The sequence below is a fragment of the Parambassis ranga genome, chromosome 14, assembly GCF_900634625.1.
Source record: "Parambassis ranga chromosome 14, fParRan2.1, whole genome shotgun sequence".
In the NCBI taxonomy this organism is placed as follows: domain Eukaryota; kingdom Metazoa; phylum Chordata; class Actinopteri; family Ambassidae; genus Parambassis; species Parambassis ranga.
In genome coordinates, this window is record NC_041034.1 from 19,147,339 (window position 1) to 19,173,418 (window position 26,080).

General features: G+C 42.6%; 1 protein-coding gene across 7 annotated transcripts in view; it reads right to left on the reverse strand.

The window, feature by feature from the left end:
* Positions 1-810: 810 nt before the first annotated feature.
* arhgap32b (Rho GTPase activating protein 32b) overlaps positions 811-26,080 on the reverse strand; it is an 84,304-nt gene continuing 59,034 nt past the window's right edge. For 4 of the 7 annotated variants that reach the window (XM_028421224.1, XM_028421225.1, XM_028421228.1 and 1 more), the window contains 15 exons: positions 24,055-24,136; positions 22,714-22,764; positions 22,010-22,084; positions 12,806-12,955; positions 10,188-10,290; positions 9,220-9,364; positions 8,591-8,673; positions 8,134-8,241; positions 7,586-7,731; positions 7,304-7,505; positions 6,878-7,023; positions 6,707-6,781; positions 5,762-6,595; positions 4,857-5,521; positions 811-3,937 (listed from right to left, as the gene is read on the reverse strand). In XM_028421224.1, coding sequence (XP_028277025.1) covers positions 1,733-3,937; positions 4,857-5,521; positions 5,762-6,595; positions 6,707-6,781; positions 6,878-7,023; positions 7,304-7,505; positions 7,586-7,731; positions 8,134-8,241; positions 8,591-8,673; positions 9,220-9,364; positions 10,188-10,290; positions 12,806-12,955; positions 22,010-22,084; positions 22,714-22,764; positions 24,055-24,136 — 5,070 coding nt within the window. In that variant the 3' untranslated portion in view covers positions 811-1,732. Of the gene's footprint in view, positions 3,938-4,856; positions 5,522-5,761; positions 6,596-6,706; positions 6,782-6,877; positions 7,024-7,303; positions 7,506-7,585; positions 7,732-8,133; positions 8,242-8,590; positions 8,674-9,219; positions 9,365-10,187; positions 10,291-12,805; positions 12,956-17,958; positions 18,184-22,009; positions 22,085-22,713; positions 22,765-24,054; positions 24,137-26,080 lie in introns of those variants that run through there. The other 3 variants (XM_028421226.1, XM_028421227.1, XM_028421230.1) reach the window with 3 other exon arrangements.

A 26,080-nucleotide genomic window follows, 5' to 3' on the forward strand; every position in this document is an offset into this window, starting at 1 on the left:
TGGTTCATACTGTAATCAATTATTGTTGGTGCACAGATGTGTCTGCATGTCCATAAAAAAGCAGTCTGGACAGAAAAAGAGATCTGTAAGCAGAACATTGACATCAGTGTTCATCAGTCTATTGGGGAAGTCCGTAATGACGTATTTAATAATTTCCTTTTTTATTTCCTGGAGGAGTCCCTTTCAGAAGAGTTTGATGTCCACATTATTTTGTCCTATGAAATGTCAAGACTAAACAAAGCTGAGGTGTATTAGAAACATCATACATATTAACATATTGAAAGCCAAAGAGTTTATCTATTCCTGAACAGCTTTTATTTATTTCATATCTGACTGTGATACCTCTAAGAGTGTTTTCACATTCAAGTACACAGCACCTTACTTCAACGCCCCATCTGAAAAGAAGGAGACTTTTGATAAGGCGATAGGAGCAAAACCTGCAAGCGTTATAGAAGTCAAACAGTTACAGAATACAATCTGGATTGAGACATATTTGTAACATACTGTGATCCATTCTTTATGCAGACCCAGACGAGTGTCTAGTATAATACTAGATACATGTAGTATACATAGAATTTTTACCTGAACCAAAGTGGACCCAGATATCTAAGACAGAAATAATAAATCAGTGTTTTAAATGAGATGATATGAGACTGAATAATCTGTCAACCCTGAACTGCTGAATATCATCAAATGTATTTGTGCATTATGATAGTAACAGCAAAAAACATGGTGTGTAGGAACAAAATTTAAGGCTCTTGACTAGGTTGATGTCCACAAAGCAGCAGCAACATGTTTTTCACCACATTGTTTGAGACAACATTGTTTTCAGCTTTATTCAGTTAGTCCAGTTTATCAAAGTACCACGAATTTGATGGAAAAAAGGAAACAAAAATAACTTCTTACACTTCTGAAGCTACAAGAGGCATTCACACACCTTCCATCTTTACCTTTATGTGCAAGAACCGTGCTGAGTCATTTGGTCCCTCTTCTAATGAAGAACAGACAAGTACCCAAACATTCCATTAGAAGTCATTGAAATCAGTTTATAGCAAAGTTACATAAAATGGCACAGTCACAGAGAAATAAGACATTGATAACCACTATACTAACTCAAAGTAACCCACTGCAGCTCCTCAAACCTCACACTCAAAAAAATGGATACATTTGTACCACCTTCTTGTGTACATGTAAGCAGGAGGATGGCGTGATGACCTACGTGTATCCTCCATTAATAACTTGTGCTGTAACATCCAGAAAGAACGCAATGGATAAAGTACACAGAACTGTTCTGTAAGAGATAGAGTGCATGCATTTCTAAAATGCAAACCGTAGTCCCAGTTGATGCTCATACCCAGCGCCACACCAATAAAAAACAAATATAACTAAAAATCCCTTTTTACTAGTGATTCTATTCATATATATATATATATATGTATTGTATATATATATTTTACATTTTTGTGGTTCCTGTTAAAAGTACCTTATGTCTTTCTTATCATATACATTTATGACTGGCTACTGTCTCAATCAATCACAGTAACATGACCTCATGGATAATAACTTCAGGTACATTCAGGACTTTCTGTAAAAAGTCTCAATATTCTTTACAATTCATTAAAAATACAGAGAAGCAAAAATATTGGTGATACAACAGTCCACTGTCCTGCAGAGGCTGCACAACCATAGCTCAACAGAGTCTTTCTACACCTCATCCTCCTCTTTAAATGCTTTATTCCGTACGGATCTCAGTCTCTGGCCTCTGCATGGCCAGGTCAGTCTGGATATAGGCTCCCTGGCCCAGTGCTGTGGAATAAGCTCTGTTGCTCACTGTGAATCCAGGTGCTGGGTAGGAGCTGGAGCCTCCACGTTTTTGCACAGGGGCCTGAGGCTGAGGTATTGGGTGGTAATCGTCCAAGTTGTCGTAGTGGGACTGCACTGTTTTGGAGCCATGTTTCTGATAGGAGTAGTCTCTGTCCAGGTCTGCTTTGCCCTGACTGTAGTGCTGTTGCTCCCGGACGCTGTGTGACCGCTCTGGTTTGCGAGGATGTTCTCTGGGAGCTGAGGGCTGGTCGTCTGTGCTGTGGTAGCTGCTTGATGTTTTTACTTTACTCTGGTGGTGTTCAGAATCAGGGCAGTCGTAACGTGGCGGCAAGTTCCTCTTGTTAGGATACTCGTGCTGCCAGTGTTTCGACCTGCCACTGTCTGCGCCCAGCTTGTCGTCACCAGTCTCGTACTTGGCCTCGTGTCGGCCGCTCTCCTGCTGGTGGGAGAGACCGTGGCTCAGAGTAGCAGGAAGGGAGTGAGAGGACTGGCATTTTTTGGAGCTGCTATGCTTGGAAGGCCCGTCAGACTTGTCAGTCACTCCACTGCCCTGGACATGCTTGTCAGTCTCTATGTACAATAGGACATCTGGGTCTGAAACCATGTGTCTGGGGAGGTAGCGTCCATCTTTGCTCTCAGCTGCTATCAGCACAGCTTTACCTGGGTCAGATTTACTGCGCAGGTGCAGGGTTTCATAGCCCGATATATCTGCTGGTGTGAACAAGCCGACATTGTCGTACTGAGAGAGGACAGGGCCTTTGATCTTCAGCCTGGCTCTGCTCTCCCTGCGAATGGAGTGCATGCGGAGCCTTTCGGACTCCTCTGGATCCCAAGAGAGATAAGCTGGAGCTTCCTTGCCCCCATGACTGGGGGGCATGTCTCTGCTCACAAAGCTGTGCTCCTTTCCTGGAGGGAGAACATGGCGAGCGAGGTAATGGTACCCAGTTGCTTTTCCACCTGGACGTCCAGCAGGAGCTCCTTGGTCTCGGCCATAGGAGTGGAAGTGCCTAACTCTAATAGTACCGTATGGATCAACATCATAGAAAGGAGCCTCCAAAGGGCCTGAACCCGAGTATGGGCTGTAGCGGTACTGGACTCGTCCATTCTCAAAGTAAGGCTGCAGCTGGGTGACGTGGTAATCTGTTTGTGAGGACTGCTGTGGGGGCTGCTGGTAGGCGTTGCACTGATACATAGGCCGGTGGTAAAAGAAGATGTCGTCATCTGGAGGAACTTCGGTCCTTTGGATAGGAACGGAGCGAATAGAGGAAGGAACATGGAGTGAGTGCACTCTGCGAATAGTGGGATAGCCATGGGTTCTATCATGGCTATAACCCTGATGCCCTGGCCCTGGAGACACATACACACTCCGGGGGTTTCCTCGGGACTTGATGGAGTGGTGGTAGGACCTTGGGCCTAAAGTGCTGTATCTATTATCTATGCGGGCACTGTAAGGTATCTGAGGCTCAGACTTGGACACATAAGAGTGAGGGGGGACACTGTCTGGTCGATAGTGGTGTTGAATGGACTGTGGACCCACAGGAACAGGCCTCTGGTGGTAGTATGAAGCTCCTGCAGGTTCAACTAAGACTTGTTCTCCTTTTGCATGGTACAGGTAGGCTGGCTGGTGCATGGAAGATTTACGAGGAGAAAGAGGACGGTGAGGCAGAGGATCCTCCAAGTGGCTAGAGGGAGGGCCTTCAGTCAGGATATGGTAGGAGGCTTCACTTTGGCTGAGTGCTGCTGTGGCTAGTTTGCTTTCTATTGTGCGGACAGGAGGAGCTGGAGGTGTGGTACCATGTGAGTCGTGATATTTTGCAGACTCAGTACAGGGCTGTACTGGCTTTATGGCCTCCCATGGCTTCTCAACAGGCTCAGCAGAGGTAGGTGCCACTCTTGCACTAGCTTTTGAGAGCTGAGGTTGGGGTTGGACCTGTGTCTGAGGCTGCGATAGAAGATGAGGCTGTATGTGAGTTTGGCTCTGATGCTGATGCTGAGTCTGAATTTGGTGTTGAGGCAGTGAGACGGCCGGCTTTTTGGGCTTGTCAGCATTTGGAGGTGGCTTTTCTGATGGTTTTGGAAGGATGGGGGGTGATGCGGTTTCCTCTGGTTTGACCTGAGAAAAACAAGCAAAACAAAAACAAACTGTTATTTACCGAAGAAAGTTTATAAAAAAAAAAAGTTGACCATTGCTGTTTCAGACATTTACTAATTCCAGGCTGGAAAACAGACAAGACTGGTGACACTGGACACACCAGTCTTGTCAGTTGAGGGGGGTTGTCCGAGCTGTTCGCTTGGGAATCAGCTTATTGCCACAGATTCTTAAGGTCTTACTGTTTTGGCTACCTATGTTTTCCATTTGCACTTTGAGTAGAGACTAACACATAAGGAACACTTTGATGGTGTCTCAGCCACCTCATATGTTCTGTATTAATGTGTCTACCTAATAATCAGAAAGGTGAGCTGTATATGTACTTATTTAACTGTCATCAAGAAAGCAGATAATTGTATTCCTATTGACTGGCAGTTTAATACATTCAGGTCATGCATACCAAAAAACATTATTAAAACGAATTCACCTAAAATTGACCAAACTACACTTAGGTCCCGTTCACACTGGGGAAAAAAATGTGGCTTAAGCAGGATTTGGTCCAGATCAATCCAGATGTGTTTTTTTCCGAGTGTGAACACCTCCAATCCGTCTGAATCCAGTTTGATTTCAAGCCGGCTAGATCCACCCTCGAGAGGTGGATCTAGCAGCATTGGCTCAAATGTGGCTCAGGTGTGAACGCAAAATGGCTAGCGAATCCGGCTAGCCACATTATTAGCCATATTACGAGGCGCCACCTAGTGGTTTGGAGAACAGCAAACACGCTGGATGAAGCCGGATTGAGTGCGGACACAAGTGTGTGCTAGCCAGATTTGAAAATAGGTCTGAACGCATCCAGCTTAAAGGCTGTCTGGGCTCAATCCTACTCTAGCTGGAATGACTTTCTCCAGTGTGAACGGGGCCTTACAAAGGATGTGATATTTACCTCTGGAACAGGCTGTGATAACATTCCAGTGTCTTTGCAGCTGCCACTGGGGGTGCTGGCTGGAGTGGTACTGGATGAACTTATAGGAGTTGAGGCCTCTCCTGTGACAGGGTGCTGCCTCTCTGGACTTTTCCTGGTTGGAGACATCAGGCTGTGTGAACTAGGAAGTGGGACAAACTTTGGAGTGTATGGAGGAGAGGACTCTGTTTCCTTTTGTGTTCCAGCTGAAGTTGTAGAGGACTTGGCACTGTCTGATGGCTTGGTAATCATGCTGATTATCTCCAGTGACTGCCGTTTGACTAAGGGACTGGATGTGGAAGGATGAGGTGAGGTTGTGAACAAAGTCATTGCAATGCCATTTAGTGGTGGGGAGCTTCCCCTCTCTGCTCTCTCCACAGAGGAAGCCTGGAAATGTGGGACAAGTGTATGCGGAGAGTCTTGGGAGTTTGAGGCCTCCTGGGGCTGCAGAGGGGACACCAACGTGGAGGGCTCAGAAGACTGGGACTGAGTCTGGCTGGAGACCTGCTGGGCAGACTCAGCGAGGGCCAGGGCCAACATGCGGGCAGCATTTTTAGGAGGGGGAGGAGGCGGAGGGACAGATGTGGGAGCTGCAGAAGTGAAGGAACGAGGGGTGAGGTCCTTTGAAGACTCCAGAGATACAACTCCTGGCAGGAACACAAAAACACAAGGGATCTATAGTTGAAGAATGAATAAGCAAGTAGGTGATGGTGACAGCAGGCAGGCAAGTTTTAAGGTGCTTCAAGAATGGGAAAGCAAGGAGGAAAGTTAAGGTACAAAATAAATCTTTGCAAACCTGGCAAACTAAAAAGTAAAAATCTATCAGCACAGAAGAGCAAAACAAATCAGTGACACGCCAAAACCTCCACCGAATCTCTGCCCCTTACCTTGGTGTTCTTGGCTGCTAGCAGCTGGTGCTTGCTGTACGCTGTCCTCTCCCTTCAGCTCTTGACTGTCCACACTGTCAGAGGCTGCCAGCTTGGAGTGTAGCTCCATTTGAAAAGCTTCACTCAGCGAGGGCTCAGCTGCCCTCAGCAGCACACTGCCCATCAGCGGAGGAGAGTTCTTGGGTATTGCAGGAGGAGATAATGGCTGTGGAGAGATACCCTGTCCAGTTGAATACTTGTCAAGCATCTCTGCAGAGAAAAACTCTGAAGTGGCAAAAGGTGTCAAACTGGCAGCTTTTCCACATTTAATAGGAGACACAGCCTGTGTTGGTTTATCAGTGTAAGAATAGGAAGTGATCAGTTTCTTGTTTTCTGTCTTTTCTCCAGCAGCCAGGCTGAAGTCTCTGGACAACAAGGGGGAGGACAGACTGCCCAGGAAGGCGGAAGGTATAAGGTCAGAGCCATTGGCCTTGCCACAGACACTGCCAGGGCTCCTCTTTAGCGTAGAGCATTCGGCCCCAGGTGGTGAGTCATCTAGGGGAAAGGCGTATGAGGTGTCGGGGAGACTGCACTGGAAAGACATGGGGTCAAAGTCCAAAGAGGCCATGCCAATGTCTGGCGGGCTGAGATCCACATCTTCACCTGCTGAGCGTGGAGGTGAGATAAGGGCAGGCACACAGATGGGCCCGTCATCTCCATCGCTGTCTTCTGTGGCATCCAGGTTATCGTAGGAGTTGCAGTGCTGCCGGCTGTCCAGCAGCTCGCCGTTAAAGGAGGCTGACAGGGCATCACTGCTGGAGCGTGGCCTGCGAGGGCGGTACACCTTGGACTCCCCTGAGAGAGGAAAAGAAACAATGTCCTCTTTACAACAGTCATTTACCTACGCAGTCAGTGATTAAGCCGGATATGATTAGACAAAGTGATGTGAAGGACACAAATGATTACCTTCAACATTGTGGAGCGAACTCAGTGACTCTTCACTTTTGGCTGACCTTAGTGTTGCTGTGTCTCCTCTGCCACCTGGAAAAGCAATTAACACATCTTAATATTGGCCATGTTTAGCTGATTAAACTAAAAATAAAGGTTTTTATTTTTCATGGCAGTGCAATGACTTACCAGCAAGAGCCATAGCCTTTAGCTCATTGGGCTCACTGGGGTTACGGTGTAGCTTGCGTTTGGACATGGAGGAAGACTTGCCCAAGTTGAAAAAGGAACGCCAACTACCAACAGGAGACTTCTTGGATTTAATAGGAGGCCTCTTCCTATGATTACAAGTGGACAGTTTAATAAACCCAATAAACTCGCAATTATAGACAAAATAATCACAGTCAATTTGGCTGAATGCTCATTGAAAACTCTCTGTGTCGGTCTCTCTGTATCTGGATATATTCTACCTGCTGCTAGAGGACAAATGGTTACGACGGGAGACAAATTCCAGGATTTTGAATCAAAATCCGATTTTGCTACACTAACTAAAGTAGCTCTAATTAACATTTGATATTTAGTATTGTTAAGACATAAAAGGATGACAAGTCAACAAACCTCTCAGTGGGAAACTCGATGACGGTGTGGAACTTGCCCTGCAGGGCGGCTGGACCTTCGCCCACCTCAATGTACTTGCTGTCTTCTGTGACTGGAGAGTTGATCTGGGCTTGGGTCCTTGCCTGGGCCTCCTCCAGACTCAGGAGTTTTGTGGAGGGTGATGAAACCAACAAGGATTTGGGCCGTGACAAAGAGTTGTGACCTGGTGACGTGTGGCAATTAATGCTGGTCTATACACATTAGCTGACAGCATGTGTGTGGCAGTCTGATGCCTCTTCTTACCTGCTCCCTCTCTTATTAGTGAGCTGAGTTTAGTGCTGAAGAGCACATCGACATGGTTGAGGATGAACTCTACCACTACAGACTGGATTCGGACCTCCATGAAGGCTGCTGTGCCACTGAAGCAAGCAGATTCAATCTGTTTTGACCTGAGGCAACAAAAGAAACAACAGATTTGATTGACATCAAAGTTCAAGTTCAAGTTAACGATAACATTTGGGGGGTTGTCAATTAAATTTTAGATTCAACTCAAAGTTAAAGTCCTCAAATAGAAGGACTCATTAAAAACAGCTGTACAACCACACTTTCTGCAGCACACAGCTTATAGATGAGACTGAGTCTAAGAAATTATTAGTGTGTGCTCAATTAAAAAACCCCCAAAACTTCACAGCATGTATGTCAAATTAAGATGATCATTATCGTCTGAGACCTTGAGTTATACCCCATGCTTACAAAAAGAAAAAAATGTAAAGCTACAGTTGCCTGAGAACAATATATTCACCACAGTGTAAAAGAGCATTCAAAGAGCACCTTCTTGTTTGACCTCTCACCTCAGCAGGTTTGGAGCCCAGACAATGGCCAGGTTCTTGCTGTGCATGTTGGTAATGTAGCTGAATGCTGCCAGGCGGGAAAGGTGTCTCATAAGGAACTCCAGGGTTCTATGAATCAAATATTCATTTATGCAGAGTTAATTGCCTTCCACTAGTGATGTGCACGCTAATGGAAACGATAAAGCTTCTACTTCAGAGCATCAGTGTTTCACTGTGTTCTCAAATCCCTCGGCACTTGGAAGTTTGTATTTGCAGTTTTGCAAAGGATGGAAAATTCAACTCATCATCACCAGTACAATGGTCAGCAGGGACCTGGTAATTGATTCCACTCAATGCAGCATTACATAAAGCCTTGACTTTAACACAACAGACACACAACTGATGAGACTGCACAGTGCATCTGTAACCTAGTTGTTCCTACGCCTGCCAAGTGGGGGCAGTGTGCCTCTACACTGACCTGTAATGCGGTGGAGGAAGCTGCTGGATGACATCATGGATTTTAATGAGTCGCTCTTCGTCCGTTGCTGCTGATACAGCCTCCTTCAGGTGAAAAGAAAGTGAAAGATGGACGGATAGGGAGAGAGATAAATAGTGGGATGTACCATTGTATCAACATTCAGCTCATTCTCTTCTCATCCCAGATTCACGCTGTTACACAGCACAGAGAAGACATCAGTTTGCAGCCATGAGGCCCCCCTCCTCAGCTGCCATAACAACCAGCAAACATTTACTTCATCCTCAGGGACGACTCTGTTGTGCTTGGTTTTTATTCTAAGTCCCACAGAAAGTGTGTGTTTGTTATAACAGGGTGTGTCAAGTACAATGTTATCAATTTAGGGTATCTGTGGCCCATAAACATAAAATGAATTCTAAGAATCCTAATTAAAATCACAGGAATTTTAACAGTTTTCACTGGAAATAAGCCACAATGTCTGTCATACCCAATCTGAGTCCATGGGGAATAAACGTCTTTGAGACATTGTTAGACACAGAAACAACACCAACACTAAAAGAGTTGGCTGGCCACACATTCATGTAAGATACTGATGTGTGAAAACTATTTAGACCTGCCCGAGTTTTACTTACAGAGAATTTCTCGTAGAGCTGGTAGGTGAGCAGGGGGTTGGGCAGCTCTCTGAAGTAGAGCTTACACAACGAGCCTACACAGTGTATGTCCTGGATGTAAACATCTTTGGTCAGGTCTGGGATCTGCTCAGAGTCAAACTCATGCCTAGAGAATGAAGATGAAACAAGAGTCAACAAACATGCAACTTTGAATGCTGTAGCTTGATGGATGGCTAGATGTGAGACATAACAAAGGTCCACTTACATGCCCTAACCTCATATCTGCACATCACAACACTACAAGTTATTGAGCAAAACGTTTCTGTTGCATTAAAAGGTTCGGACATACCCTCTCATTATGAATATATGAAGACATGACTATGCAGAACAGGTTAAGGGTTTTAACAGTGTCTGCAGATCTGCATCCAGAAACTACCAATCAGAAGTCACCAAACAGTCTCAGCACCTTGATAAAACCCTGTTTTGTGTGTCTATAGTGAGTCTGTAAAGGTACACACATACAAAAAAAATCCAAACCCAAAACATACAAACAACAACTACAGATGTCTCGGAGTAATCTTACTACTTTAGTATGTTATATTCAGAGACTAGTGTATCATTTCTATAAGCGCCTCTGTGCTCTGGATTTTGGCTGCTGGACAAACAAAATGGAACTGATACACTTGCATAAAGACAGCCGAAAAGTCCCATTTTAAATACTCAGATTAAAATGATGTATATTCATCAGACTGCTCAAAGCATAGCAGAACAAAAGCAATGCCTTCTAACACATCAACAAAACATGCGTTGTCTTTTTCAAAGCAGGACTGCTATAAAAGTACACTCGAAGTCAGCCTTTGGTACAGATGTAATCATCTCTGATGGAATTTGGACTTTGTATGTATGAGCATGGATTCAGAGATTCTCATAACCACTTGAAACTAATTCTGTGCTAAGCTGTGTTCACAGGTCAGAGCGCATGTCCTTACCGCAATTTCTGGATATTTGAAGCAATTCCAGAGAGGCGGTAAATGCCATCCACCACGCCATGCTTCTCGATGAACTCGGTGCAGCTCTTGAGGACCTGGGGCACTGCAGACAGAAAAATGAATCCTTCAGTCACTGTTTGTCCAGCCTTTGCTGAGAGCTACAGGGTCAGGAACAGGAGTTGGTTTTTGAAGTGTGAGTAAAAAGTCGAACTGGGTAAAGTAACTGGGACAGATTTAGGAACATATATATGGTGTTTTGTTATTTGAAATACCTTTAATCTTGTTTCTACCCTTCCAGGTTTTTTGGATAAAGCAAATACATAGTAAGATAACATGTTTTCTGTCTGCATGTGAAGCAGCCAATCACATGCACTCAAAGCATTTAGTGAGTGATTGTGCGTTAGAGATGGACACACACAAAAAAAACTTCAGAAAAATACAGAGCTTCTTCATTTTCCTTCAGCAACCATGAATCATAGAGACGTGTTATTTATCTCTGAGTGCATGTGTATGGCAGATAAGGATAGCGTGTATGTGTTGAAGGAGGTTCCCAGGCCTCCCACAGCTCACACATCATTTAGAGGATGACAGAGAGTGGGACACTCGCCGAAGCAGCTGTTCAGACAAATTCCACACATAGCCAAAGAGAAAACAAGGACAGATTTGATGAAACTAGTTGGCATTCTCCAGCAGTGGAGAGGACTGAGGGTGGATAAATCCTTTCCATATTCTTCTCATGGGAATATTTTCTGAGGTTCACTAAGATGCACAAAATGTGTTCTAACATACTACTAAACTAAAAACAACACAGCAAGAAGTGTAACATTTACCAACTCATGGATCTATTATATGCGCTGGCACCTAGAAGATGGCAGGCTGGTAAGTTTTAAGGCTTCTGAGATTTTCTCTATTTTTTTTTTAAGGGAAAAGATCACAGGACGTCCTGTCCTCTTAAAAGATTATTCAGTATATCCATAGATAAACAACAGGTCATATAGATGTTGCATGCCAGGATAGTTTCTTATTTATTTCTACTTGCTGTATCTTCTGTAAATGCAAACTATGGCTCTATGGGTAATCCCACTTTAAACTCTCTCCTTCTCCATTATATAGATCTGGAAGGTACCTTGCCCAAAACAGCATGGATCAGGAGAAGTAGCATGAACTTCCATCAGTTCAGACTCGTGTTGCACTCTGATCAAAAGCAGCCATTTGGAACAGTCATTCCTCTCAAGTTAGCCCAAATTTATTTAGCTGGAAAGTTAGCCTTCCCTCTAGCACGTGGTGCCAGTTTTTCTTATTAAAAAAGTAAAATAAATTCCAGTATTCACATTCTTTTAAATTTGTGGTTATCTTATTTTTTGCATGTTACTAGTGAAGTTTCTGTTTTGTAGAAATCATGTTCATTATCTGTGTTTTACTTGTCATTCCTGAGGGTCTGTTTTAAATTTGTTTCTACAAAATGAACACCTTTAATGTTCGACCCAGCACAGATGACAGAGTGTCTTATCTCTCCATGTCAGGGTAAAGCAAGCTTTAAAGAGGACAAGGATCCACTCCCTCACTCATGAATGTGTGACACAACACCCAGCAATGACCCGTGACAAGGGGCTTGTTAAATGGACAGGACTCGCTGTGATCTTGGGAGCTAAAGTGCTTGTTGATGATGAGAACCCTTCATGTCAAGACACAGAATATGAGCCATTAACATGAGCAAATTGAGCTTTTAGCTGGTGTCAACATGAACTGAAATTAGGTTACTGATCATTGCAGCAGAGTAGTATAATACAGTCTGGTATAAGCTGATGTTACAGGACACCATTATCTCCCCACTCTGTCACTGATATCACATCAACTCACCTGCCAGACATTAGGCTTATTATTGTCAACTGAAAAAACATTAGCTCAAAAGTCACCAGGTGTGGGTCTTAGCATCACTGTAAAGGCTGCCAGCTAACTAGAAATGCATAACACCCCAAGGATTTGACCATGAAATACAAACATTTTTTTACCTTAGCCATAAATGCTACAAAGTCTGCATATGAGTATAAAGCTTGCTACATACTCATGATAACAGAGAAACTTGCTTGCACTTGCTTTCAGCGCTTCAAGAAGAAAATTGCATCACCTTGTTCTCTGCGCACTGGTTTGGCAGCTCCCGCAGCTTGTTCTCACCACATGAGCAGAACTTTTTTCATGGCCGGGTCCAAAAACTAGTGTGTGACTGGTTGGAATTTCTGAGTGGGCCGGACTTATTGTTCCATCTATTATCATGCTATAAGCATGTACGCGCCCACCTCTCTGAACATTATCGGCTTGTTATTGTCCCTCATTCAGGTAAACAGATATTTGGGAAAACAAGCTAAACCATGAAATCCAAAATAGCAGCAACCTGATCCTCCTCCACTTCAAACATGTCCACCTGGACTGCTGTTTCTGCCGTTGTTCAGCAGCTAACCTGTCAAAACCTGTGTGTGATTCAGAGGGAGGGCCGTATGAGGAGTTCTGCAAACACGTTTCTCAAAGTCTGGGTCAAAATTAACATTATTCTAGTTTATGCCATCTCAACACAAAGAGATTTCTCTGTTCTAGTGGAGTATGTCACACGCTTTACTCACCATCGTGTCCTGAGTTAAGGAGGTGTTCTCCCAGGTCGCAGCCAAACACCCTCTCCCGGAGGATGCCCCTTTGCTTCAGCTTCTGCTTGGTGGGCCTGGACTTCATGAAGGAGCGTAAGAATGTTATCAGCTTCCCGTGCTTCTTAGACACTGCAGATTCAGAAAAAGGAAGGACACAAATTTAGTCTCCTCACACAACTCTTTACTACTCTACGGTAAATAGGGGCTTGACATTGGATCAGATTTCACACAAAATCTACCCATGCACCAAAGTGAAACTCCAGACAAGCAGCTCAAAGTTGGCCTATTGTTAATTTCAGCTTCATTCTAATGCAAACCCTTCCTTTATGTTTGTGTAGTTTCCTTGAAGGAAAAGTTTCGCTCTTAAATACCACCTCCCAGGCAACTACAAAGGAATCCTCCACATCCAATACCAGTACCCTCCACTCCCTCAAAGATAGACAAAAAAGGAACAGACCTTGTGCATGGGAGAAAAAAAAACCTCTGTTAATCAGATACAATGTCTGGGAAGGATCGTAAGCTCCTTAAACTACACCAGTTGTTTATTGTTTTCACTACATCTGCAGCTTTTGGAGGAGGCGGCCTGAGCTGCAGTCATTTGTTCACAAATATCTGCACTAAAAAACACAAATAAACAGCCACTAGTGACATGAGAGTAGCAGCAGGCATGAGTGAACTTGACCTAACTGTGAGGAAGAAATGAACCTAATGCAAGCATCAATATCATTTTCATTTTATTTACAATGCATCCTGGGGAAAGTTACAGCTGATAGTTTTAATCTAACATCATCACCTGTTGAAATGTTTATTTGGGCATTGTCCAGATTTACTCTTCGTTAGTCTCCCCTCTGGACGGGTTGTCGGAACAAGCACGGCGGATACAACTCGTAGTTTCCACACTTTTTCACACAGACACACGTACTACGTGAACCATCAGCTGAACTAACTTTCAGAAACTCTCAGAAACTTTCAGAAACTATCAGGTTGTAAACCTGCAATAAAACACACAAACAAACCCAGTTATTAACGGCTAACATTTTGACTTAAACAATACATTCCAAAACTAATAATGCCCACTCACCGACACTGCGTATGAGTCCCGACGGGCAATCAGAAATGATAAAACAAACAGTTGCTATAGCTGCACTACAACTGCGCATGCTCCGCAGTTGCGTCATTCATCCAACATTCATGAACAACTATTACAGTCAAACACATAACTTAACCTTAAACGTCCCACACCCACATTAGGAAATAAAGTTTTTCTACTGGAAAATCCTACAGGCATTATGTGATAGAAACACTGCAGCAGAACAGCTAACTTGCTAGTGACAACTTTATCTTTGTCAACCCCAGTCCTGTCTTAGGTCTCACTTCTTTTCTACTTGTCTGTGGAAAGTTAGGGAGTGCTGTCCTTCACACCGATTTTCACCAACAACTTTTACCACTATTCTGTCATTTGCACTCTTTCTGCAACTATGCGTCCAATAAAAGAAGCTGGAGCACAAGCAGCCACATTGTGCACAGTGCTGAAACCTGACACTTTTAAACTGACAGTGCAGATGGTCTCACTCTGAAAAAAACACTTACTGAACTTTACAAGTGAGGACAGTAATGAAATGAAAAAAAAAAACATTACCTATCTACTGATCATTGTGTTCTTTCAGCTACACATCTGGAACTTCACTAAATCCTTCACCCCAGCATCTCCTGTCTGAGTGGAAAAACTGCTACGTTGCCTTGGTTTTTATTTATATTCCAGGACACATTCCTTTAACTGATTCTGGACACAGTCACAATCAGAACCCCTCCACTCCTCTCATGTGTTTTCAGACTTCATATCATATTTATTTTACCTGCTAGATAGTTCAGACAGGAGTAAACAAACAAGTTACAACTTCAAAAAACAATTAAATAAATGCCTAATCTTTTGAAGGGATGCAGCCTCTGTTTGCTGTCTGCTTTCAGGCTGAGCTTTGCCTGTAATACAAAAGAAAGTAGGCCACTGCTTACCAAACTAAATCTCCAGAAACAAAACAAGCTGGGTTAAAGAAAGCTCAAGCTAGATTGTGTGTTTGGAAGTTACCATAAAGACAATTAACATGTGTCAGGCAACACAGTCACTCCATGATTTATCAGTAATGATGCTCTGATGATCTTAGACATACAAAGCATCATCTCACACACACACATGTGCTGGTATTAATATTATTTTTGCACAGAACCAGCTCAGAGCAGTCCATGTTTGAGCCCTTCTTGCACAGGGATCATTTGGTAAAAATTAGAGGCTGCCCGTTTGGCATGTTAAATATACACTATTAACATATGTTCTTTCAAAATTAAACAAATGCAGCTGAAAATGACTACATTGGTGGCAAGGAGGAATTAAATAGGATCCAGCTTTAGTTTAAATACAAATCACTTTTTATTCTAAAATGAATCTGTTCTAAAAGTTATTTTTGTACATCAACAGATTTACAATGACCTTCCTAAATCTCATCAGCCACTTTAATGAAGCAGCACCCTCAGTGTTGAATCAACAGCCAGCCTCTACACCAACATCCACAAACAAGAGACATCATTCCATTTCAGGGAACTCTACAACTACAATTCACCCCTCAGGGAGAAATTCCTTCTGTGCTGTGGTACCCGCATACAAAACCGCTGAGGCAGCTTTGTTTACTTACTGTTGAGGCATCAAAAAGGGTCTTCAGTGTCGTGTATGGGAGGAGGTAGGAAGAGGGGCTGACTGTGCAACTGTGTTGGCTTACACTGAAACGTCGCTTTTATTTAGGAACCCAGGCTGAATGTAAGACGTGAGCAAGACGAGTGCAATGACAAGCATGACTCTCCAGAGGAAGGACAGACTCCCATCTGCTTACTGTCACAGCAGATGACAGCCTGAGGGCCGAGCACGCTCAGCCATGATGCTGCCTCCGACACACTCACAGCTGCATTCACACCAGCTAAGTAAAAGGCTGGCAGAGTAAAATGATTTAATAATTCTGTTATAGCTCAGGGGACTTCAGCTATTTAACATTGTAACAGACACATTTTGTAAGAGAATACCATTTAATATATTCTGACTTATGCTGACTTTGATATAGGTGAAAGTTGGAAATGTCCAAGTTGAGCACTACAAATGAAGAGGCCACACACTGCTGCCTAACAAAGATGAGTTTCATTTGTTACATCACTTTTTTGTGAATGCTGTTATAACAGATAACATCACACTGTGTACTTTTTGTGCAGCTGTGCATGGACTTGGCTAAGTTTTCACTACAAAACTACACTACTAAAAAAACAAACACTCAATACTACAATTCCCATGATGCCATTCTTCAGCAGACTGTGCCTTGCATGGTAAACACCCACACTTTTGTTTTGCATTTATAACTTGATGAGCTCAAGCATTAACAAATAGAGATGAGATCACATCTGATCATGAGGGTTTTCTCTAAAACTTCACAAAGATCCTCTACAAATATTTGACAGTTTTTGTATGTCTGTAGAATCTGTGCCTCCATCATAGCAGAAGTGTGGAATTACACCGACTATGTTTAAAATTTCTGGACACAAAAGAACATTCTTGGCTAGATAAGCCAAGATAGTACCAGGCTAAAATTGTTCAATTGCAAGACTTAGTTAACTGTATTTGTGACAAGGCTTTTCCTAAAGAAGCTGGGTTATGACGATCAGGCACTGAGCAGAAACGAGGTCAAGCATCATGTTCTTTTTCCCTGATCTGACCCAAAACCGACTACCTCATTCCTTACAATTAGCTGGAAAGTATTCACAGGACACAGAATAAAGGAAAATTCCAAACTCACAGCAACACAACAGAGCTTCCAAAAGCTGTGACACCACTGAGCCACTCGGCAGACTCCAGCTTGAGACATTTGATACAACAACCACCAGTAGGCGTGGCTGCAGCTCCTTGGGGCTTCACAATGCTCTCATCACAGTCTTTTCACTTCAGCCAGCACCCCCTGGAGATTTAACAACCACCCACGCCCATGTAGGCGACAGAGCGGGAAATTCAAACTACCCTCCTCTTGTCTGTAGTAGTTTCACAAACTCATTATGTAGATGGTTAAATGTCATTACATCACTCCATGAAAGGCTTCTAGCAGGAATGTGAAGTGTAGATGTGCCAAGAGCTTTTCTAAATAGGCTAAATGTTGGTTTACTGTGGTGTGGCCTTCAAAATAAAGTTAACTCTTTCAGGAGAAGTATCAACAGCTCTGTAATAAACAGGGACCCGCAGGATAACTTCACTGACTTCCAATGGCTGCCACTGAAAAAAAAGACATTATTTCGCTGAGTGGCAACTTCAGCATGTTTGCATAACAAACTAACAGAACACAACAGTGGGAGACGCTGTGTTTAAACCCATTAACACAACTCCTGTTGGTAAATGTGTAAACAACAGAGCAGTGTCTGCTTATTAGTAGGCAGTGACAGTGACCTCTGTTTGGATAGAGGAGCCGCACATTCACTGATAGTGTCTTATTGTCCCGTCTTTCAGTGAGGACCGAGGGGCCACATCTGCAGGGTTCTGTCTGTGTGGTCTGGACGAGCAATTATTCCACACGGGCAACCTACAACAGTGAGCAGCCTCCTCAAGGCAAATGTCAATAAACTAAACTGAACAGGAAGTAAACACATTTTCACATTTGTTGAAAGAAAGGTGATAATATTCGAAGTTCATGGTGTCAATAATAAACATGGTAGAATTATCACCTTACAAAAGCTCTGTAAAAGTAGAACTGAAAACAGCTGTAATTGCTCAGGTGTCCCTAAAGCCACTGATGAGCGGATATTCAAATATCAGGAGGAGCAGCGAGCTGTCTGTGACTGTCTCATTAACCTATCAGCTGCTTTATCACTAAATGTTTTACTAAACAACAACCTTCGTCTTTTTGACATTTAATATAAATAGTTTGTGAATCTGTATTTTTTGTAGCATTTCTGTCCGTTTTGTTTGGAAATTAGCCACATTTCAGGAGATAAACTGAGAAATATGGAGTCATAAGGAGGAGTAATGTATTTTCATGTATCCCGAAAATCATTTTCAGTCATTCTACAGTTTTAAATGTAAAATCCCTAAATTCAAACGTATTTTATCTTACCTCTTTTCCATAACGTCGGGTTCCCCGATTAGTGTTATGACAGTACGTAAAAAACAGTAGCCTATAACTTGTCTTTTCCTTCTGCTAACTGTACACCGGTAAAAAAAAATATCGTCCTAAACTCGCCTGAAAGCGACAGGCTCTCTTAAACCAAGATACTCAAAGTTTAAAGTTCAAACCGAAGGAGCGAAGGAGCGAAGGAGCGCCGCAGACCGTCCTCTCTGCTCCGTCAGCCACAGTCCGCTCACAGCACCGCTCCACTCTGTACTAGTACAACCATGCTGCCTTCAAGTGCACCCGGAAACATCCGCTTTCACAGGAATTCAGCCCCATTAAAAGCAGTAATCGAATAAGCAAACCTTCACGTCAACTTTTCAGCTATGCTACGTTTAAAGTTCCAGCACTGTGTGTGTGTATATATATATATATATATATATATATATATATATACACATTTTCAAAAAACAGACCACTTTATCAGAACTAAGCAAAATAAAGCTTTTACCACCACATTTTTCAGCCCGTATATAAATGCAAAATGCTACCATTTGTTGTTCTGAGCGCAAAACTATTAAACATTGATTAATGTGTTAAAATTCATGCTCAAATCCGATTTTTCCATTTGTGGATCGCATAATTCTACAGTTTTAACTTTTGACAACTCAATTTAACAGACAGCCTGGAAGGCCACATAGAGATCAAACTGATTACAAATGCAACTTTTCGCTGCACATACAGCACAAGACACCTGTATTCTCTGCAGCATTGATGAGGCTTTGGTTGTTATTGGATTCTTATGTGAACAGAAATGTTTTGTGACTTTGAAAGTTAAAATAAAATTACAACCCCTTAACTGGATTAGGATGAGTTAGCTATGCTAATGTGCAGTTTCTTTATGTGTATAAGTGCAGTATTTTCAGACTTCATATTTACTGTTCCTTCCCCAACCTAATTTTCTATTGGCTGTTGTCAGGAGCAACTGACTGATAAAATCAAACAAAGATTTGAGTTCCAGCAGGGGCGACAGACACTGTAGGGACAGACCAACTCAGTCCAGCCTATATAATGTCTAAGTAGCCTAGTGTTGACATTTAAGTCAACTCTCTCCTCTAAGGGCCCCTTGGCCCCCCAAAAGCATTATGTGATTTATTCATTAACTAGCTTATTCCCTAAGCAGACATGGTGAGTCAAAATAAAGTCTATCTAATTTGTTGCTGGGACAGAATCACAAGACTGTGGTCAGACTTTTCCACTGCAAGCCGATGTGATGTGTGATGTGATCGCTTTAAGCCGACATGCATCTACTCCAGTACCATACTTGAGTATAATTTTGAAGTAGCAAGAGTTTACAGTATTTCAATTTCTCACCTTTTACTCCATTATAATCCTGAAGAAAGTATTCATTCAATTCACATTAGCGACTATCACATTTCAGATGATTTGTTAGAGGATCCAAAGCAATTTCCTTCCTTTCTTAACTTTCCAGATGTTTTTAATAACCACTCAAAGCTCAAAGACATAAAGTTACATTTCCACAAGAGTGCAGATTTATTCCAAACACCAAAAGACAAACCATTCTGTGAAGCAGATCTTTATCTTTTACCCCATTAATCTTTCCATGTCTGCTCAGAATTATCTTGTGACCCTCAGATGGGCCCTGACAACTGGGTTGTGAACCACTGGACTACATCAACAAACTGTGTGCACGATAATTAACGCTAGCTAAACCTTGAACATCTATATAGAAAGGAATGCATCAGTATAAACAATAATACTGTCACATGAAATCTTTTTCTATGTGTTATGTTGTTTTAGTTTTCCTATATTATCACGCAGCACCAACAACTCACACTGCTAAAAATGACTTAGTTTAAGCAGTTTCTTCCTGAGCAGATCATGAGGAGCAGCTGTCACAGATGCCATGGGGCAGAATAAACAAGTTACACACAGCTGAAGGTTTGCTCTCCTTCTAATCAATTTGTCTATTTGTGCCTTTACTTATTTGCTGTATGATACATTCCAAATCAAATCATAAAAATGTTGTTTTGTTGGCACTGTTGGAGGAGTGAGGGGTGGTTTGGCTTTCAATATTGCAGCAGACTATGCAAGAGCAGATAGAGTTACAAGCCTTTTCATTGCTACAGCTGTGTAGTTAGGTAGTTATTAGTCATTTTGGCTATTGCTATGTGTTGACTGTCCGTCCTGTGACTTTGACCGTGTGCATAGGTCTGTCTGTGGGAGTGCCCATCTTTCTCTGTGTAGCTGGCTGTCGTTCTATGACACTAGCTGTGTAGCCTGCACTGATGCATTACACCACCAGAAAAAGCGCTTTATGTTAGATTAAGTATCACGCAGCTGGTATTTTGCATTATATTAGCAGCATATTTGACTCCTGGGATGTGGAAAGGAGGAGAGAGCGTAATGCCAAAATCAGCTTGGAAGAACAGAACTCCATGCTGCCTGAAACGTAAACATGGCAGCAAATATGAATTTCTATCTATCAGTTAAATCTCAGAATGTTTGCAACACCAGCGAATGTGAGACATTTATTTCTGTGCTAATGTATTAATACAATACAACTACAGATATTAATATTTCCCCTACTTACTGTATGAAGCGGCAACATGAGTTGATGGTATGTAACTGAAAGCTGCCTCTCCAAATAAAAGTATAGCAGGTCTCTTTTTGAAGCTCCAGTGCAGCACATTACACAAGGGGCCTTGCATAGTTTCACAGCACCAGGAAATGATCTGAGATCCTCTAGAGCAGGAGGACAAATCATACTCTGTCTCACACATTCTCTCGCCATTTCCCTTCCTTTCTGCCTCACATAACCAGCTGTCTTGGCTCATGTGTGCTAACAGCTGCCCAAATCACTGGTCCCCAGACGTGACGACGGCCTGCACTGAGAAGGGGAACTAAGAGGCTCTACATCTAGGTCAGTAACTGGTAGGTCTTCTAAGGCTGTCTCTGGAGCAAAGAAGTCAGACTGGATATGTATCAAAAGTTTATAACTGATGTCAACAAAAGAGAAAACATGTATTGTGAAGGGAGTACAACTGCAACACAATACATGGACTAATAGATGGGCTAATAGCTCCTAGCTGGTATGGACTTAATTTTAACTGGAACAGTGCAGCATGTTAACAATTTCCATCGTTTTACTGGGAAGCAGCAAAGGTTATTGGTTAGCAGAGTGGATCTAGGCAGAGCAAGCATATTTTTCCAGTGCTGCGTGGCTCCCTGCAGGAATGTGCTCTTTCAGTCACCATGGAGAGGGAGACAGAGATTCTTACTGTTGCAGGACAAAGCTTAACGCTCAATGGATGGGTTTACAGCCCCCCTCATTGTAAAAGGATTAAATAAATCAAGGCTGGTCGAGACCTAGCACTACGGCACCCCTGCCGCGGCCTTTCAGCTTCAACTAAACAGACACACACAAACACAGCTGGCCCTCGTCCAGACACAGGGTATATTCAACCGTTTTGAGTAATGCTGTAGTAACCTGGCTCACCCCTGAAGTCATTTGCATACACCTTGAGGGGCCCCAAAAACCAGAGGCAGGAGGGTAAGATTGTTCTTTTTTCAGAGCATGCATGCAGGGTATTGTTGCCTCAAAACTTATACACAGTATTTTTTTCATTTTTTATATTTTTATATATAGAACATAATATTAGGAAATGGAAAAAAGTAGTTTGCATCACCGAAACATACATAAACACGACAAGCTACTACTATACAGATGAGGCTACAGGCTTATTAGTCCACCGAAGTGTGGTAATGACGTGAACAGGTAGGTTAAAGGTCACAGACAGGACAATTTACAAGGTAGTGCAAGGTAGTCCCTCCTCTTGAAATGGAACATAAAAAGGTGCACAAGATTTACTAGAAGTGAAGCTATAACCCGACGTTAACTCCCAATTTAAAGTGACAGGTACGCAGTGGTTTTATAGTCACACAAAAGTGAACACACATCACTCAGGGGTAAGGAGTTAGTTTTTAGGTTAGGGGGTGCGACACACCGAGGAGGAGGCAGGGTTTTTTTGTCTACCTGAACTTAGGCTGTAGTGGTTTAGCGGGTCGGCCACCCATGCACTGTCCTGTATCACACTCTCCATTTCCAAGTCTGCATGCATCCCGATGGACATATGGACCAACAGACATTTGGATGGAAGGATGATGGAGACATGAGAGAATCAGCAGAGGGAGAGAAGCACTTCAAGTTAGAGAACAGAGGAACTTAAAGTGCAGTGTACATACAAAATGTCCAGCAATGAAGTTTGTGCAATGAATTAAACGTCTACAATCAATTCTAGGTTCATGAGAAAACATAACTCTAAAGTTATAATCCTTAAGAATTTCAGGAAATTAAACAAGGTTTTTGGCATTTTTGGCATTCCAGGACGGGATTCAAAGAGTTGAATGACTGTAGTTCAGTAAAAAAATTTAGGGAGAGTTAGGTTAATCTTTAAAAGTATTCAGCTGGCAAAACATGGGAGCCTTTTATTGCGAAGCAGGCACAGGAAATGTAATGTCAGTCAAAGGGCAAGAAGCTGACAACAATCACTCCTGAAGCAGTCTCCTGCCACAGATCTCTGACTTTTAGGAATGGAAACTCAAAGAGAACTGAAATCTTAAGGACTATAACTCTTAATCTTCTAAATTATGTACAAAAGTCCAAATGCTTATGTGTGTGCATGTTAGTGAGGGTGGCTTGAGCTGACAGGCGGGTGAAGTGTATATACCAACACGCACATGGGGGGAAGAGATTCCAAGAAGCAGGCTGCAGGCCAGAGCAGGGGGAGGCTGAGGCAGAGGAGTCACAGTCAAATGCAACAAATCAAAACACATGCTAACACTACTGTGAAGCCATTTGCAGTGAAACAACAACAGTAATAATAATGCACTCAGGGAAGTTAGGTTGCAATGCAGAATCTGACATAGAACAGGCAGTTTAAACAGCATTCTATTTTTGAGTTTGATTTTTTTAGATTCATTTTTTTTGCAGCTGGCAAGGGGGCATCTGCAGGTTTTAGAAATTGTATTGAATTGTATGCACACATGCAAAACTAAACAAAAAACAGCAAACAAGAATTAAAACATGGCTTAAAAGCAGAGGAGTGGACAAGCAATAAAGACATGGATCGAGGAGTGAGCTCTGGTTGTGAGCAGAAACTCAACACCACAAGATGCTTTTAAGAACTAGACTGATTAATCAGATAACATGGGTGTCCACGACCACCAGACATCCCCCTTCCCCTCAATTGTAGATGTTGTGTGGTTGGTGTGTCCGACCTGAGAGGCTTTGCGATGGTTTGGAGTCCTGGCTTCGTTAGCCTGGCCTCAAAGCCAGCAGGATGACTGTGACACTGAATCATGCTGGTTGAATCAGTGTTTGGATTTGGAAGATGTGACGTGGATCAGTATGATGTGAGCTGCTATTTTATTTGGCAGCTGCAGTGTGTGTGTTCAGAGTGTGAGGGCAAAGTTCAACCAGAGTCTCTAAAGCAGCTGACACATGCTGTAAAGTGTTCTCTTTGACTCTGTGTTATGCATTCGTCGCTGATGCTCCCCGGAGCGAGCTAAAGCGATTATCTGTTTTCTCCGTACAGCGATAGATTAGCACACTTATTTGCAGCTGATTTGCATAGTGCTGAGTCAATATAACATGATTAGGGAGCTATTTCAGCCAATGATGCGTCACAATTATGGGTTTCCTTTCACGGTAACATCCTCATAAAATGAATATTTATACAGATGCATAGTGTTCCAAAATATGCTCTGTATAGTTACTAGCAGTGTAGTCTAATAAACTGAATGTTATGGACACACTTTGTCTTAATTAAAATGATCAAATGTTAGAATATTAAACCACAAACACATATAGATATTATTTTAAATGCAAAATCACCTCAGTGAAGCAGTGAGTCTCTTAGACCAGCACGTACACACATACACACACATACATCCCAAGCCATCCATCACAAACCTAACAATTCTCTGAAAACACAGTCATACCAGTGAGACATTAGGTGCCACTAGGGGTAATGGTTTCTGTGAATGCCTTGTGAGGAGAAGGAGGAGGAAGAGGAGTACCTGGTTTTGGCACTGAGTTGGTCATGGACTGCGGCACTTTATCATTTATAAGCTCCACACATTCACTGGGAAAGAAGCCAACCTGGAGAGAGAGGGAGGGAGTTGGAGTGAGACAGGAGGAATCAAACAGATAGTAAAATGAAGGTTATATGAGGCATGTTTGTCCTTTCAGTCAGGTGAGCTATAATTTAATTTCCACATCTTTTCCTTGATAACAATGTAGATTAGCTGCACCTGAAGCCTGAATCCACCCACTTTGAAAAAAATGATAAGAGGGAAGAGGAGACCATTTACCTATGTAACTACCTACCTACCTACCTGTAATCTTATTTATAATAACTGAAACACAGCCTGTAGCCTAGTAGGTGGCATGTTGAGCCATTTTAAACTTATGACATTAAGCAGTTTTTTTATTATTCATGTTTACATTTGCATAGTATCAAACAGTACAGCACCTCTGACATCACTTGCTGACTACCCTCTAAAGGAGAGAAGTGGTACTGCCAGTGTGTGCATTTGCTGCGTGACTTTGTTCCCCAACATGGTAGAGTTTAGTGTACATTCACAGTGGAACCTTGAGTGTCTGCGTGTTCAGAAGTAGCAACTCTGTAATCCAGAGGAGGCCAAATGTCTGTGGATGCCGACTACTCTGAAATCAAACTGAAGGGATCAGTGAGAAGCTGCTGGCTGCCATCCTGCCAGGGAGCCTGAATGGCAGGACTGCTTCTTGTAGGCAGAGAGCCAAAACACACAAGATGAGGGAGGCCAGCAGGTCAGCGGAGGTTCAGCCAGAACCTGAGCATTAAACCCCAAGCTTGGTTACTGTACTGAGAAAGACTGCAAGGGGAGTTCTCTTGGCTCTTATTTACTTCACTAAAATGAATCTATTACTGTATGAAAGGTATTTTTGAATAAGATCGTTAAACTTGTACTTGAGATTCAAGTTTTACACGGCTGTAATTTTTCCTATCAAACCTCCAATTACAGTCATTTTTTGCGATTCAGTGAACACTAATGTACGGATGCAACAGCTCAATGCACAGTCTGCATCACTGACCTGCTGATGTATCGCTGAATGTCAAAATGTGTGACATCACCACTGAATCAAGGTGACACCAAATTCCAAACCTTAAGTCTTCAAATCCACCTGAGCCTACCTTAGTACTCATAGTAATTTTTATACTACTCATCAAGTATAATATCTGTGTTTAGTTGCCGTAGGATACAGAGTGTGTGTGTGCAAAACTCCTTTTGCCTGTCTGTGCAGGAGGAACATTGTACAAATAAAACTACTTTTTGAAGACACAAACTCCATTTGTCTTATAAGCTTTCTTTTACACAGATGGTGGACTGTGGTTTTCACAGAAGTAGTAGTCGTTCTGAACTGAGGTGTTTTAATGTGGAGTATGTAGGCGTGAGTCCTGTTTCAACAAGGATCCTACACACACTACTGCCCAGCCCACTCATGCCATTAGATCAAATGAAAATGTGTTCATTAATGATCACCCCCTAGTACTTAATAAGATGTAAATATAGCCCTGTTTCATTCACTAGAACTGCCTGGCTTGTACTACTACATCCCATCTGCACTGTATTTACACTTGGTCCTCACAAACACAGAATTTTTCCACCGAGACCAACTGTTGCAACTTGTGTGTCTTAATAAATCCAACAGAACACATATTTAATCTCCGTTACCATATGCTCTTCTATTATACACAGGATTCTCTAGAAAACATATTTGGTGTGAGTGAAGAGGGCTGTAAACACTCAGGCGACATGCACACTGTGACTCTGGCCTGCTGCTCCATTTGTCAAAAATGCTGCATGTGTTTGGGGCAGAATGTGTCATATCTGTGGCGGAAAAACAGATGCAAAAGCCTGTGGCTGGGTTCAGAGGATGAAAAACCACAGCCCTCTCATTCATCTGAATGGAGCCAGTCAGGCAATGCATTGCAGCCGAGATGACAACATAGCGGACGAAGATCAGGCACAAAAAGAGCGGGCACAAGGCCGAGCTCCTATG